Genomic DNA, 15760 nt, shown 5'->3' on the forward strand with positions numbered 1-15760 from the left:
TCGCCTTCTCCCAGAGTCCACAAGTCAGTTCTATACATCTGAGTCTCTTTTTCTGTTTTGCATATAGGGTTATCGTTACCATCTTTCTAAATTCCATATATATGTGTTAGTATACTGTAATGGTCTTTATCTTTCTGGCTTACTTCGCTCTGTATAATGGGCTCCAGTTTCATCCATCTCATTAGAACTGATTCAAATGAATTCTTTTTAATGGCTGAGTAATATTCCATGGTGTATATGTACCACAGCTTCCTCATCCATTCGTCTGCTGATGGGCATCTGGGTTGCTTCCATGTCCTGGCTATGATAAACAGTGCTGCGATGAACATTGGGGTGCACGTGTCTCTTTCAGATCTGGTTTCCTTGGTGTGTATGCCCAGAAGTGGGATTGCTGGGTCATATGGCAGTTCTATTTCCAGCTTTTTAAGAAAGAGAGATCTCCTGTTGAGGCGCATGAACTCTCTAGTTGTGGCGCTTGAGTTCAGGAATGAAGGCATGCGGGCTTAGCTGCCCAACCAGGGATTGAGCCAGTGCTTCGTGCATCGCTCAGCGGATTCTTAACCCCTGGACCATCAAGGAAGTCCCATGTTCACGTATGTTTTGACAAATAGTTATCTTAATACAGGAAAAGCCCTTTCACTTCTCCTAATGCTCTGCGAGGCAGCAAATATCAGCGTCCCCATTGTACAGGTGAGGACAGAGACACAGAATGACTTCCCAGGTCACACAGGTAGGCAGTGGCTGAGCCCGTGCTGACTACAGGGTTAGTGACCACCCCCCGCCCCCCAGAGAGTCCCCTCTCCAATCACCATGGTGCCATCATGCTCATTTCCAGTGCGGTGTGACCCTCTGTCAAATACTGTAGCTATAGATCCCCCCGCCCCACGTTACTCACGTGCTTCACTGGGTGTCCTGGGCTGTGGATACTGTTTAAGATGTAAATTTCAGACGTCTGTTTGGTTTGACTGTTATCTTCTGCCTTTATTTGCTGAGGTCTTCTGTGCCTGCATGATGCCTGGTCCTTCGTCCTCATCTCCCCTGTGTCCCCTGTTGTCCTTATTTCACACCTGCTTCCCACAGAAGCCTGCCCCCTGCCCCGCCAGTGACCCCTGACTGCGCCCCTTCCGGTCACACCATCCTCCCCTCACCTGCCAAATCAGAGCATCCCTGACCCCACTCCCCCAGCACGCTCAGGGGCTCCCCACTGCCCGCTGGGTGCCTGCTCCAGGGAGTGGAAACCGGTCTGGCCAGCCGTGGGCTCCCTCCTGGGCCTCCACCCACATCGAGCTTCCCAAACTTGGCTGCTGCTGCTCCCCGCGACGAGACTCCCAGTCCTGACCGGGCCGACTCGTCTCCCTCCCTGATTCTCATTCCCCCGCTGTGCCTTCCCTCAGGCTGTGGGTCCAACAGGACTGCACACGTAAGGATCATGGTACTCACACTCAGAAAGTATTCAGACCGTGTGATCCAGGTGCCTGGGAGAGACCGCCCGAGGGAGAAGGATGGGAAGGGAACCTTTGAAGTGGTTTTTTAAAACACACACACACACACATGTTCACAGGGTGAACACTTCAGCTGACACTGATCTCTCTTTTATCCCACACTACACATTTTAGTGTTATATTTTGCCTTTTGTTATCCTGTTCCGTGTACTTCAGCTTCACCAACGAGGCTGCGATGTCTTAAAAGCAGGCGTGATATCTTCTGTTCCTCTGTGACCTGTCCCAAATACTCTGCTGAACTCAACAGTTGTGTAATAAATGTTGGTTGGTGGCATTAATAAGATTGCAGCAGATGGCAGGTGCTTCGTAGGGGAACTTTAAAGCACCTAATCTCTTATCTACCTACTTTGAACCTAAATCACTTGGGAAGAATAAGCTTAAATATCTGATCTTCCACATGTTTGAATTCTGGACTTACTTCTGTGTGTCCTTTTGTATCTTTATGCTTTGATATTTTGCTTCTGGGCAAATATTTGCGCAAGAGGCATGTGTTAACATGTATCTTTGGGTATTCAGAATTTTGAAAGAGTTGTTCTTCAGCTTAATGAAGCAATTAATTTAGGAGTTGTGAGCCTAAATACCGACCTACTGAGTAGACTGCTTATCGGCATTTACTTAATCAAAATAAAAGACATGAAACTCATATCTTCCCTGAATAGGAAACTTTCTTGGGTGAACAGAGTAACTGAGTTCTCGTGAGTTCAGCAAGCCTTTTCCTGTCAGTCTGTCTCAAACTTTTTCTCCACCTTTGAGCAAGTTCCCAAGTCTTAACTCTGGAGGTGATCTTTTCTTTCGTATAAGAAAGATGAGGACTGTGCGTGTCATTGATTTTTCTCTTGAGTGCCTCTGAGTTTACTTGCTCCCTCCTTGTCTCTGAAAAAGAAGAAATTTACTATTTATGTGTCCTCCCTGCCACTCAGAGCCTTCTTGGATTCTCCTCTTTTCACGTTGAGACTGGAGTAGGTTGCCATTTCCTCCTCCTGGGGGATCTTCCTGACCCAGGAATCGAACCTGGGTCTCCTGCATTGCAGGCAGAGTCTTCACCATCTGAGCCACCGGGGAAGCTCCATTCATTGCCTTCTGCCCGTCACATCAGATCATCCCCTGCCGTCAGCTTCCGGTTCCGCAGATTGTGACTATAGGCTGCTCCCAGGATGACTGTCCTGGAACAGCACATCGGTGGCCAACTCATTGCTTGGCTCAGAGGGTTCAGTGGGTCCTTAATTCACACAAAATCCAGCCCAAATCCTGTGAAAGCCCTCTGTCCTCCGGTGACGTGGCATCAGTCCAGATTTCCATCCTTGTCGCTCACTTCCTGGCCCCACACTGCTCATCTTGCTGATTTGGGCGTTGGTTCTTGAGTGCATTCTGCTTATGTCCTTACCTTCTGTACTTGTACATTCATCCTTCAGAGGCTCAGCTCACCTTCTGTTTTCTCCCCAAAGCCTTTCAAAACTTGTTGGTATTTCTACAGGATTTTTTTTTTTTTTTAATAGCCCTGTTTTGGCACTTAGCACATTGCTCCCTAATCCTTGACTTCCCTAAGTGTCCCCTAAGAGAGGTTTCAGGTTAAAAGAAGGGCCAGTGAAATTTGAGAGATTTCAAGTATATAGGATTGCCCTTCCTACCACCTCCGCCCGCTGCAGAAGACACAGCAACCCATCAAAAGCCCAAGAAGGAAAAGAAATCGCTTAATGTGGTTTATTCTGGTGTTTCCCAAACGTGTTTATCATAGAAAAAATTTTTTTCTCACAAAATGCGAACATCCAGTGAAACACTTGGGGAAAAACGCTGCCTTAAACTAGATTTCTTGTTGGCCTGTCTACTGTATAAATTGAAATAAGCTCTTTGAAGCCAACTGCTGGGCTCTGTTTATTTTTCCTGCCTTGGTACTTAGTCGATAATGTTTATTGAATGAAATCACAGTGCAGGATCAAGAGCGTATGTTTTTTTTTGAGGCCTGACGTATGAATACTGTAAAGCAAAGCCGCTCTGCTATGTCTATAACTATAGCACATACACAGTTGTTGTTCCGTCTTTAAGTCGTGTCCGGCTCTTTTTGACCCCATGGGCTGCAGCCTGTCAGGCTTCCCTGTCCTTCACCATCTCCCAGAGTTTGCTCCAATTCATATCTGTTGAGTCAGTGATGCTGTCTAACCATCTCATCCTCTGCTGCCCCTTCTTCTTTTGCCTTCAGTCTTTCCCAGCATCAGGGTCTTTTCCAATGAGTTGGTTCTTCGCATCAGGTGGCCAAAGTATTGGAGCTTCAGCTTCAGTCCTTTCAATGAATATTCAGGGTTGATTTCCTTTAGGATCAACTGATTTGATCTTGCTGTCCAAGGGACTCTCAAGAGTCTTCTCCAACACCACAGTTCAAAAGCATCAATTCTTTGGCGCTCAGCTTTCTTTATGGTCCAACTCTCACATCTGTACACGGCTACATACGCAGTAGGTACTCAGTAAAGGCTGAGGAATGCTGAATAAATGCTGAATGTATCTAAAGGGTGCACTTAAGAATGTATTTTTTCTCAGTTGAACTGGCAGGATCTGTTTTCCTAATAACTGTTTGTGAGTGCATGCATGTGTGTGTATATATTTTAAAATAATCCCAAACAGGAATTTTTCTAGGTTTTCCACCACCTTTAGCTCTTCTTCAGTGTCTGCTTTTATAGGTGTGCTGTAATTTAAGAAAACAGAATTAAAAATAAAAATCCAAGTTTTATTAGAAAACATAGGTGGCAGTGATTGCTACAAAATAATGACAAATTAGAATAAAGATCCCTATTGGAAAAAAAAAAAAAAGATCCCTATTGGACTTAAAATGCCATTTAACTCACCAGTGGAATTCACACAATTTTCGTGAATGTATTGCATATTTCAAGCTCCACAGCTTTGTAGAGCCTCTTAGCTCAGGAGGCAAAAGAACAGAGCGATTCAGTCGTAGTAATTTTTGTTAAAACTAACAAACCAACAGCCACCACCACCACAGCAGAAGTGTTGCCGGTGTCATGCTGTGCTCACAGAGTAGCCTTTGTTCTGAGAAGTGATTTTACTGGGTACGTCTGGACAGGCGTGCTGTTATGCATACACATAAACATTTATAAGCACAAATAACATGGGCATGAATATTCACAACATCCCTTCTTTTAGTCCTGACTTGAGCTGCTTCCTGGAATTGGCACGGTTTGGCTTAGTGGACAGAATGGAATTTAACCCTTTTCTCTATCTGTTCCCGAACCGCGTCCGTTGGCTTTCAGCCCTGGCCGGGAAGAGTCTCACCTTCAGCATTGGGATCTGCATGTAGTGGAGGAGTCACCATCTCATGGGTAACTGCCAGAATTCTAGAAGAGTCTTTGGAATTCCTTTTAAATTCTTCTTTTCCCTTTTAGGCTCCAACCAGGAATGGAGACCCCATTGGATGTCTTGTCAAGGGCAGCATCGCTGGTACACGCTGATGACGAAAAACGTAAGTCAGGAAACCATTCTAAGTGCTGTGTGCCTCTCCCCTCCTTGGCTCCTGCATTGTCATAACATCAGGTGTTTCTCCACCTGGTTTCGGGGCTGTACGCTGTGAACCTGGCTTGTTTTCTTCGGAGATAACAGCTTGGCGTCCTTATTTTTGTTTTCAAGAGCCAGAACATGTCAGTCTTGTAAATGATATCTCTGGATGCTAGGGCTTCAGCTGTTAACCTCAGGAAGTCCTTTCCTCCGAAAAATTCTCTTAAGTGAGACGTGGAGTAGAGATGCTCCTTCCGTGTGTCTCCAGAACTTTCGATAAGTAGGTGTTTGTCGATAGACTGATTGACCAGCAGAGAACTAGAGACGCGAAGACTCATCCAAAATCATCTGTGTCATTGGAAGTGTGTGTAAAATGGGAAATGGTCGTGCACCTGTCCAGCTGAGAGAGGACACATACTCGGGGGGGGGGGGGGGTATGCCCCGATGCGGTGGGAGGGAGAGGAAGAGGAGAGAACCCGAAGCTTGGAAGGTCGCTTGCCGTTGTGTGAGTGCGATTTTCCTGCTGCTCCTCAGGCACCGTTGTTTTTAAATGTTACTGTTCACCGTTGATATTTGCAGAAACGACCGTTTTCTGTGGAAGTCAGGTCGAGGGTTCTTTTCTCTAAGCCCTGAAATGCTACTAACAAAAGACTTATTGAGGTGGAACTTTCATACATGGTAAGTTCTGGAAGGAGGAGCAACTTTCCGGGTTAGTTCTTGACAAATCTGGCAGCCGGAGCGCACGTTCCTTGAGACGTGAGGTCTGCTTTTTCACTAGCTGGTAGGACTTTGGTGTGCCTAAGCCTCAGCTCTCTCGTTAGTCACAGGAAATAGCAGGAGCCGCTTCCGCAGTCTTCGTGAAGATGCCCTGGGCTCCTGTGTGTGCAGAGCCTACCGTAGTCTCGGCCCCCGGGGCCGCTGCCTCGCGCTGTCCGTGGGCCGTCTGCGTGGTCCGTGGGCCCTTCTCTCTGCGTTACTGTGGTGTCCGCCACTCACGACGACCGTCTTTAGATGCCTGATGGCATGAAATAGCCGTTGAAGTTTGTTTCCCCCCCCCCCCCCCCAGCCTCTCACATAATGTACAGCTGTAATTATCCCTTCCTGAGTAACTGAAGCTCAGGGATGTTAAGCATCATCCCAAGGACATTGAGCTCCACAGCGGCAGCTCAGGTTGTAGACTTTTTATCGAAACAGCAACAAAAACCCCTTTATGTCGCTAGATTGCAGCAAGTGTTACTGACTTCAATAGCTGGTTACAGATTACTTAAACATTACTATAGCCAATTTAGAAGCTTTTTAAAAAAAAAATAAGACAATGTTTTGAGTTTCTCTGTTTTGCGATATTCAGTTTGGATCAGTAAAACAGCATCGTGTTTGTGCAAATGAAAAATAAGTAATGACCTCAGAGTGGCTTTTGTGTCCTGAGTGTAGAGAGGGTGAGTTTCTTTTTTTTTTTTTTCGTTTATTTATATTAGTTGGAGGCTAATTACTTTACAGTATTGTAGTGGTTTTTGCCACACATTGATGTGAATCAGCCATGGATTTACATGTGTTCCCCATCCTGAACCCCCCTCTCACCTCCCTCCCCATCCCATGCCTCTGGGTCATCCGAGCGCACCAGCCCTGAGCACTTGTCTCATGCACTGTGTCACACTTGATAATATACATGTTTCAATGCTATTCAGAGAGGGTGAGTTTCTTCTCTTTCTCTACTACGTTCTCGGGTTCCCTCCTGGAGCCCAGCTTCAGGATCCGTCTGCTCAGGCTGGAGGCCTGAATAGTTACCAGTTGTGTGAGCAGTGCTTGTGGATAAGGGGCTTTTCTGGGTGGGCAAGGGCAGTCCTGCCTTCATGGAGCTTGCGTCGGTCACTAGTCGTGTCCAACTCTTTGTGACCCCATGGACTGTAGCCCGCCAGGCTCCTCTATCCATGGGATTCTCCAGGCAAGAATGCTGGAGTGGGCTGCCATTCCCTTCTCATGGAGCTTATGAACCGATTTCTGCTTCGACTCCTGTGGCTGTAAAATGCTCAGCAGGGGAGACTGGGCATGCTTGTGACATAGCTGCCAGGCGTCTGTGGTGCCTACAGCGTGGGAGCGCTGTTTTCACAGAAGGCAAAGGACACCGCCAAGAGAGAGAGGAGCTCTTACCTTCCTTCTGCGAGGAACACAGTATCAGTGCTTTAAGAGGACGGATAGATACCTGTGTAAGGTCAGAGGTGTCACAGGGTAGACTTTATTCTGGGCTCCAGTTGGTTTAACAATGGGTCAGCATAATTCTGGAGTCCTCTCTGTAAAGGTTTCAGCATCTCTAGACCACTTTTGACCACTTCAAAGATAACTGGGGGGAAAAAAAAAGTCCAAAGATGTCTGTAATCATTATTATTAACACAGGGGCAGCATTTTTAAGAAACTGTTCTGCTGTGGTGCTCTGCCCTTCACCCACAAGAGAGCAGAGCCCAAGAAGCAGAAATTCACTGTATTTTCTGTGACCTAGCAGTGTAAGGACATGAAAATTCAGGCAGTTTATCGACAGAGCTGAGCATTAAGTTCACCGCCTTTCTGTGGATTTCTTCAGGCCCATTTGAGCTTTTTCAGCCTGATTCAGCGCTCTGTGCCCTAGATTAATTCTGTTTTAGCTTCTGTTGTAAGTTGTTCTTACACTTCACATTCTCCTCAACTTTAAAAAAAGTCTTGTGTATGTAATCTGATGTGGGTGTCTTATTACAAGCAGAAAAATGTTCTACTACTAGAGATCAGGTTTCCAGCTCATGTGGGTGACCTCAGTGGTTCTCTTTCCTTTTGCTGCTGGGGAGCCAGAGACTTGGGCAGTTTTGAAGATGCTATTGTTTTAGCATTTGGTGGAGAACAGTATCTGTTAGGAGCTGAGTACTTAATACCTGATAGCCTTAAGGCTTCGTTATGTCTACCAGTGAAGAATCAAAGAAATACCTTAACAGTACTACTGCAGAGATAAAGGCAATAGTGAAATGGTGGTTTTGTGGAAACACAATAGCTACTTATCTGGATGGCCTAGAAGGAATACGCTTACTTAAAATAATCATTCCACTGCTCAGGAGACCTTGATTGAATCAGCACCCTGGGTAATCCTGGAAGGTACTTAATGAAAATGCAATACGATGGCCATTTTTCCATGTGCTTGAAGAATCTCTTTGCGGGGATCATTAATACTGGTGCTGGGAGGACCTTATAACAGTGTGTGCTCGGTTGTATCCAACTCTTTGCGACCGCATGGACTGCAGTGATTTCCCAGGCAAGAATACTGGAGTGGGTTGCCATTTCCTCCTCCATAGGATCTTCCTGATGCAGGGATCAAACTTGCATCTCTTGTGTCTCCTGCATTGGCAGGCGGGTTCTTTACCGGTAGCACCACCTGGACCTTAACCTTTTACCAAGCCTATTTTTTAGAAGTCAAAATTTGAGGACAGGACACATAGGCACCGATGTTTATATTCATGACAACACCTGGGTATGTCTGTACCATGACTGCACTTCATTGCGATATGTACAGAATGTTTTCTTTTTGGTAATTTTGTTCTTGTGTCTCTTGATTATGAGTTCTTTTGCCTGTTGACTTCCTCAGTTAGGCTGGAATAATTGTAAGGAGCGTGTAGCTTTCTTTTTGAGGATTCTGGAGGCGGGGACAGTACCTTTGTTTCATCTAACGAGTACTCATATGATCTGAACAACCCAGATGAGGTCAGCATGAGTGACGCACGGAGAGCGGTAGGGAAAAAAGGTGGCTTTCACAGCGTTGCTATTGCATCTGCTCCTAGAAATGCACTGACTCCTTGTGTGGTGACCGTCACTGAACACTAACTAATTGATGAAGCATAAATTTCCCAGGGAAAGCATTCCTGGGAGCGCTGGCTTTATGGGGACTGATGCCCCAGATGTGTGGACATTTGCATGTATATAGATTCTGTTTTGAGAAGGAAATGGCAACCCACTCCAGTGTTCTTGCCCGGGAGAATCCCATGGACAGAGGAGCCTGGCAGGCTGCAGTCCATGGGGTCACAAAGAGTCAGACTGAGTGACTAAACAACAAACAGGGTTCTGTTTGGGGCTTCCCCGGTGGCCAGCCGTAAAGAATCTGTCTGCATCGCAGGAGACACGGGACTCTGGTTTGATCCTGGCTGGGGAAGATCCCCTGGAGGAGGAAATGGCTACCCACTCCAGTGTTCTTGCCTGGAGGGTCCCACGGACAGAGGAGCCTGAGGGCAAGAGCCGAACACGACTGAAGTGGCTGAGCGTGGCGCGGGTTCTGTGTTGCCTTAAAAAGAAACCTGTTGACTTAATTGTGAAGAGGAGCCGCGCTCACACCCTGTCTTCTCCGGTGGACATCTGCGCTTCTGGGTGGCCGGCACTGTCTGCCAGCGAGGTCACTGCTGTGTGGGTCCTGCTGCCACAGCCAGCGCCTTCCTGTGACCGGACCAGCTAGGGCTGCTCCGCACTCCTTTCTCTCTCTCTCCGTTCCTCCCGTCCTCTTGTCTTTCCTCTCAGCCCCTGATGCCACGGCTTGCCAACATTTTGGCCACGGCCCAGAAGAAGAAAAGCTTTTACCTTGTGACCCTCAAACTCATACTGACATAACTGATGCAGCAACTTCATGAAACAGTTCTTATCCTCCCATTTGCACAGTTATAGCTTGAGTTGTCTCTCTCTCTTTGCATTTTACTTTGAGTAAAAGTTGGGTCATGACTCATTAAGTTGACTTGAGGATCTGCAAATGAACTGGGTGGGACCTGTAGGTGAAAAAACATGATTTGGTTTTTTATCTCCTTTGTTTGATAAACTTGCTTCTGGCTCCTCCGTTTTTGTCCTGGGGAGCTCTGACTAACCGCTGGGGCATGAAGGGTGTGCAGTTGGAATCCATCGGTGGCTGGACGGGGTGACGTCATCACATTGTTCTCGGTCAAGAGCCCTAGGAGTTGGCACGCCGGCTGGGAGCGAACAGGACTGCCCCTTTAGAAGCAGTTCTGCTGTAGCCTAAGGCTGTACTGTTCCTGATTTTTAAAGTCAGTGCTCAAGAAAGCGGTCACTCCCCTTTGGTTAAGCCTGTTGAGGTCCCTCTTGTTCTCCCAAAGCGTGCTCCTTTGAGACTGCCCAGTAGACCCTGATGGGGAGCACACCAATCAGATCCTTTGCAGCCTAATGTGATGGCTTTGGTCACTGCCTTTGTGCTGTGCTTTCTTTATATCCTGCCACCTGTAGAGACACCAGGTATCCAAGACCTGGACTTTCTGTGGCCACAAATTCCAGAGAGGAGGAAGGAGCATTCATAGGCATTCTACAGTCGCCTGCCCAGCGTTGAGTCCCTTCTATACTGGATCTGCCTCTTTAACCAGGAGGGGCTGGATGCTTCTAGGTATGAGGTGATGTAATTCTTTGGCTATCAGGATCCTTTAACCAGGTTCTCTGGTTGTTTGTGGATGTGTACTCAGTTGTGTCTGACTCTTTCCAGCTCCCTGGACTGTAACGGGCCAGGTTCTTCTGCTTTGTGATTTCCCAGGCAAGAATACTGGAATGGACTGCCGCCTCCTCCTCCCGGAGATCTTCCCAACCCAGGGGTGGAACCTGGGTCTCTTGTATCTCCTTCATTGGCAGGCGGGTTCTTTACTAGAAGCGCCACCTGGGGAGCCCCCAGGTTGTTTATATTTCGTCCTGTTTCCTTTTCTCTCTTTATATTGTATGTATGTAGTGTTTGTACATGTGTATATACACACACATATATGTGGATTATTTTTACTGAAACATTTGAGAGCAAATGGCAGATATCATGCCTCTTTACTCCTAAGTACTTACATATCTCCTGTGAACAAGAACATTCTCTCGCATAACCACAGTTTGGTTATCTTTATTACAGTGTTACTTAAATATACATAAGCATAAAATTGGGCATAAAATCTTTACGCGTATATTTCTTTTACAACTTCACAGCCAGAGCTTGAACCTACAATTTAAACGTAGCTCATAAAAGTTCGCCACGATCCAGTAGATGACGATAAATCCTGCTCCGCTAGCGTATGGCGCCCGGCACTGCCGAGCTGCGGTTGATTCCGTTGACGTCACCCTGCTCGTCCTGCCGTGTGTCCTTTGACACAGTTCGCCCACCACTTTATCTCTACAAACTCTTGTAACGTATTTCATTGCATGCATTATGGTGGCATAAACCGGTTTTCTTTTAGTGCAGATACGTCCATTTCATACTAGGTTTGTTTCTATCCTTTTCTTATGAGACCAGGGTGGGGGCGGGGAGGATGCAAACACAGTCACCAAAATTATGTGCCAATACTACGGTTATATAGACAGTAGGTGTCTGACTCAGGATGTGCGTATGTCAGGTTTTTTTAAAGTGTTCTCGGTGAAATACCAGCTCAGGTGAAAGCTCCTCCCAGACCCCTCAGCATTTGCCCGTGGACCTCAGTTTCAGGGTCACTGCCTTATCATTCTCCAAAGAGCCCTATTCAGGAGTTACTGTGATCAGTCCCATTTTATGGACAAGGAAACAGGCATACAGCACCTAGATAGCTTGCCTAAGGATGCTTAGCTAGTCCTGGCGCTGCTGAGGTTTGAATTCGGGAGCCTGACTCTGAAGTCTAAATCCTCGTTCCTCTCTTCGGGTGTCCTGAGATGGAAGGCATTGAAGACATAGCTGTAGGTTAAAAGTAAAACTGTGTCTGCTCCCTCTACCAATAAGTCAGCAAGAAGGTTTTCATTTGGAAAATGCTTCCTAACCAGTGAACCAGCATTTCCCGAATGTTAGTAGCTGTGATCAGCCACACGTGGAGGACGGGTGACGGCCCCAGAACTTCTCGGTACAATGCGCTTTCTTTACCTGTGAGTACCGCGGTCTGCTCAAGGAGGGGATCTCAGCTCTTGCTGGCATGGGCTGCTTGCAGAGAAACAGGATGCCTCACTGCCGAGGGGCCAGGCAGAGACGAGGTGGCTGCTATCCAGACGCGCTGAGTACGGGAATAGGCTGGACTTCAGAACCTAAGGTTCTGTGGGTCTGCGTGAGTCCCCAGACTTGTTCAAGGCAAAGATTCTGCTCCATTCTGCTTCATATGCCAAGCATGTGCCATTTGATGCTTATGATCAGCCTGTAATAAGCATCTGTAGGTAATAAAGTAACCATGGGAGTGAAAACTCATCTCTAAGGAATTAAGTTATTGAACACTAGCAAAAATGATTTCGCTCTAATTATCACCGTTACTGCCCAAAACGTACCAAGTCAACGGAGTACCGTGTCCCTCTCGATAATACTTCAGACTTTGCAGAATATTTGCAGTAAGCTGAGTAGGAGGTGTCGGGGGGTGGGGGCGGGGGGATGAAGCTTTAAGACTTTGGATGCCTAAATCAAGATTAAAGTTAAAAAAAAAAAAAAGCTTGAGGTGCTTCTCCCGCCTCCCTGCCTCAGTCCCTTCATGTGCAGTCACATGCTGCCATGATCAGCAGAATGTTGTTGTTTTGTTTAATTGCTAAGCTGTGTCTGACTCTTTCGGGCCCATGGACTGGGGCCCCCCACCCCCGGCACTTAATAACTGGGCATCAGCTGTTGCTGGGTGGTGCACAGTCCTCCAGGGGATGAAACCACAGGTCCTGGGGAGCTGTCTTCTTCTCTGGCTTCATGTTCCCACGCCTTTTGATTTTCAGAATAAGGAGACTGAGTTTACTGCCTTTTGTTTTTTAGTAAGCTTTCAGTTTTATATTGGAGTCCAGCCGATTAACGATGTTGTGATGCTTCCTGGCGCACAGCAGAGCTGCCCGGCCATCCCGGCCGTGTATCCATTCTCCCCCGAGCTCCCCTCCCTTCCAGGGGCTCCCACACAACATTGAGCACAGTTCTCTGTGCTATAGCAGGTCCTTGTTGGTTATTTGTTTAAATACAGCAGTGTGAACCTGCCGATTCCAAACTCCCCAACTATCCCCCCCGCCAGTAACCATAAGTGCCTTCTCTAAGTTTGGGAGTCTGTTTCTGTTTTGTAAATAAGTTCATATCTATCATTTCTTTTTAGAGTCCCCATATAAAGGATTGGGTAGCCATTCCCTTCTCCAAGGGATGTTTCTGACCCAAGGATCGAATTTGGGTCCCCTGCATTGCAGGCAGATTCTTTACCATCTGAGCCACAAGGGAAACCCTACATAAGGGATACGTACGACACTTCTCTTTCTGTGACTTGACTTCACTAAAGGTTGGAGTTACTCGTGTTTTGTGTGTTCAGTTATTTACCTTTCATGAATAGTGGCAGTGAAAATGTCATCCCCCAGTAGCCCATTTTATTATACTTTAAAAAGCTGCATGAAACATTAGGCAGGATATATTAGGAGCTTACTGAAGACACTCTCTAGGTGTGGTCAGAGGCTTTCATCAAAGTGCTTCCTAGGGTGGGCACCTGGCATTTAATCAGAAGGGCTGCCCTCCAAAAACAGATTACAAGTGTCTCTGCTATTCTTGTGGCTTTTTATCTGATCAAATTAGCATATGAAATGTTAGAAATGGATCTCACTGGTGGAAATAATGGCCTGTTAACTAGCATAATGGTTGTTGAAAATAGATTCTTCCACTTAATAGCTCTTTAGACACTTGAGAATGCTTTATTATGTTAACTTTACATGAATATTTCTCAACCTTTAGAAATCCTTGCTTTTTCTCAATACACATAAAAACGTTTTGAGCTATTTTAATGTCATTTGCAATTAAATTGAAAATATTAGAGTCAAAAATCCTTGGCTGAAATAAACACTGACCTTTTTCTACTTGATACCTACCTGGTTCTTTCATCTCCATCCTCTCTTCCCCTTCCTGTGCCTTGCGAATCCTTGCCCCAATCAGCGTCTGGTGCAAACATCCGCAGCACTAGCACCCCTTCTTTGTTGGGTGTCTTCCAAAGCATCACGTGAAGTGGCTGTCTTCTCCACATACCCCAGATTCATCGGTGTCCTTCCTGTAAGCAGACCTGAACAATGCTCTGTGTGTGTGGGGTCTGCTGCAGCACACCCAGGACCCCCAACAGCTTTGACTTAGTCGTGAGTTCTTGGGGGTGACGGGGCAGAAGGGCGCGGACGCCTGAAGCAGCGCAGTGTGAGCGGGCAGGGGCACAGAACCCCTGGAGATCAGAGCTCTCCCTCCCTTTCAGGGGGCAGCCCCTCACCCGGTCCCTGCCGCGGCTGTGCCAGACCTGGTTCCCGGGGCTCGCCTGGTGGCCTTCCTCCAACCTCACTGTCACAGTGGGAGCTGGAAGTCAGCCCTGGTGGGAGTGCTTACCCCAGACCATGACTTTGTTTTCTCTCCCTGCAGAGCCAGTCCTTACCACTGGCTCCAGCTGACTACTTTAACACGCACATATGGAGCCCTGAGTGCTCTAGACAAGTGAAGCCTGGATTTTTATGTAGAATTTCTAGATATTTAAAATTCCATATGAGGCCATCAGGAGTTCCCTTGCCAAGAGGGAACCAATAAGTATGTAGCTAGTGTGTGCTTTCTGGTCTAGTCCCAATACTTCTATTAATACAACTGAAGAACAGATTTTTTTTTAAAAGCAGCTTGCATCGGCTACTCTTCCCTCCCACTTTGTAGTTGTGAATTCCTGTAGCAATTCTTTACGAACTCAAAAGGGAGATATTTAACATTAAAACAGCTCCTGGGATCTTTCATGATCTCGATGTGGGAATGAATTTGCATATGTGTATATTTTTCTCCTCATCCAGACTTTCTGTTTTTAAAAGAAAAATGGCTGCATCTTTTCTTCATCTTTTGTTTTCTTAAAGATTTAGGTACCATACTTACAAAATGCTTGTTGACTTGGCATTTTATGTGGATTCAATTTGTAGAAGCAATACGAATGGGATTTACACTTTTAGAGAAATCAAATCCATGTTGAAAAATCACACTGTTACCTCCTCAGTGGCTTTTCGATCTATTGTAACTGCTTTTTTATTGGATCCCGCTCTAGATTCCTTGTAAATGAAATGAGTAAATCTTCTTTGCATTTGAAATCTGGGGAAGTTAGCATTTCTTTTTCTAGGACTGCCTTTTTCATCATACTTTTTACGTACATTTGTTTTTTTGCCCCTGTGAAAAATGTTGCTTAAATGTCCCTTCTTTTATGGAGCTTAACTTGTTTAACTAGGCTATAATCAGTTTTTATTAATGAACTAGACAAGGCAGAAATCTGTCCCCCCCCCCCCCTCACCAATAAGTAGGAGTTGAGAACGATGTTTTTTTTTCAGTTCCCAGCGAAGTGTTAGCTTTAGGGTGCTCTGAATAAAATTAAATTACATAGGAATGTTTCGTTTAGGAATTCGGGAAGACAAACTGGATCTTTGGGAGTAAAATGGCAGCCTGAACACATGTATCAGGCTCCTCTCTTACCAAAAACCCTGTAAGATGATGACAAAATAGACATTAAGAAAAATCTCTACCGCTGCTGGAAAACTAGCATGGGTGTCTACCTTCATTACTCCAAAAGTTATAAGGAATTCCTGGAAAACTGAGAACAGGTGGGAGTAGATTGACAAAAGGAAGCAAAAACAAAAAATCATAACGCAAGACACAGGTGCAAAGCTGAATTAAAAGCAGAACTTAACAGTGACGAGCAACTGCCAGGGGGAAGGTGCCCTGGAGCAAAATTCAGGAAATTAAAGTATTCCATTTATAACAGTGACCCCCTACCCCCAACTCCTCGCCCCTCCCCACCCCAGCCAAGAACTGAGACAGTGCTCTCGAGAACGTCAACATA

General features: G+C 46.2%; 1 protein-coding gene across 3 annotated transcripts in view; it reads left to right on the forward strand.

Annotated features, from left to right (window-relative positions):
• VGLL4 (vestigial like family member 4) overlaps nt 1-15760 on the forward strand; it is a 150587-nt gene that overhangs the window by 9225 nt on the left and 125602 nt on the right. For all 3 annotated transcript variants that reach the window (XM_070463452.1, XM_070463455.1, XM_070463454.1), the window contains exon 2: nt 4892-4968. In XM_070463452.1, the coding sequence (XP_070319553.1) occupies nt 4905-4968 (64 nt within the window). In that variant the 5' untranslated portion in view covers nt 4892-4904. The remainder of the gene's footprint in view (nt 1-4891; nt 4969-15760) is intronic.

The sequence above is a fragment of the Odocoileus virginianus genome, unplaced genomic scaffold (genome assembly GCF_023699985.2).
Source record: "Odocoileus virginianus isolate 20LAN1187 ecotype Illinois unplaced genomic scaffold, Ovbor_1.2 Unplaced_Contig_2, whole genome shotgun sequence".
Taxonomy (NCBI): domain Eukaryota; kingdom Metazoa; phylum Chordata; class Mammalia; order Artiodactyla; family Cervidae; genus Odocoileus; species Odocoileus virginianus.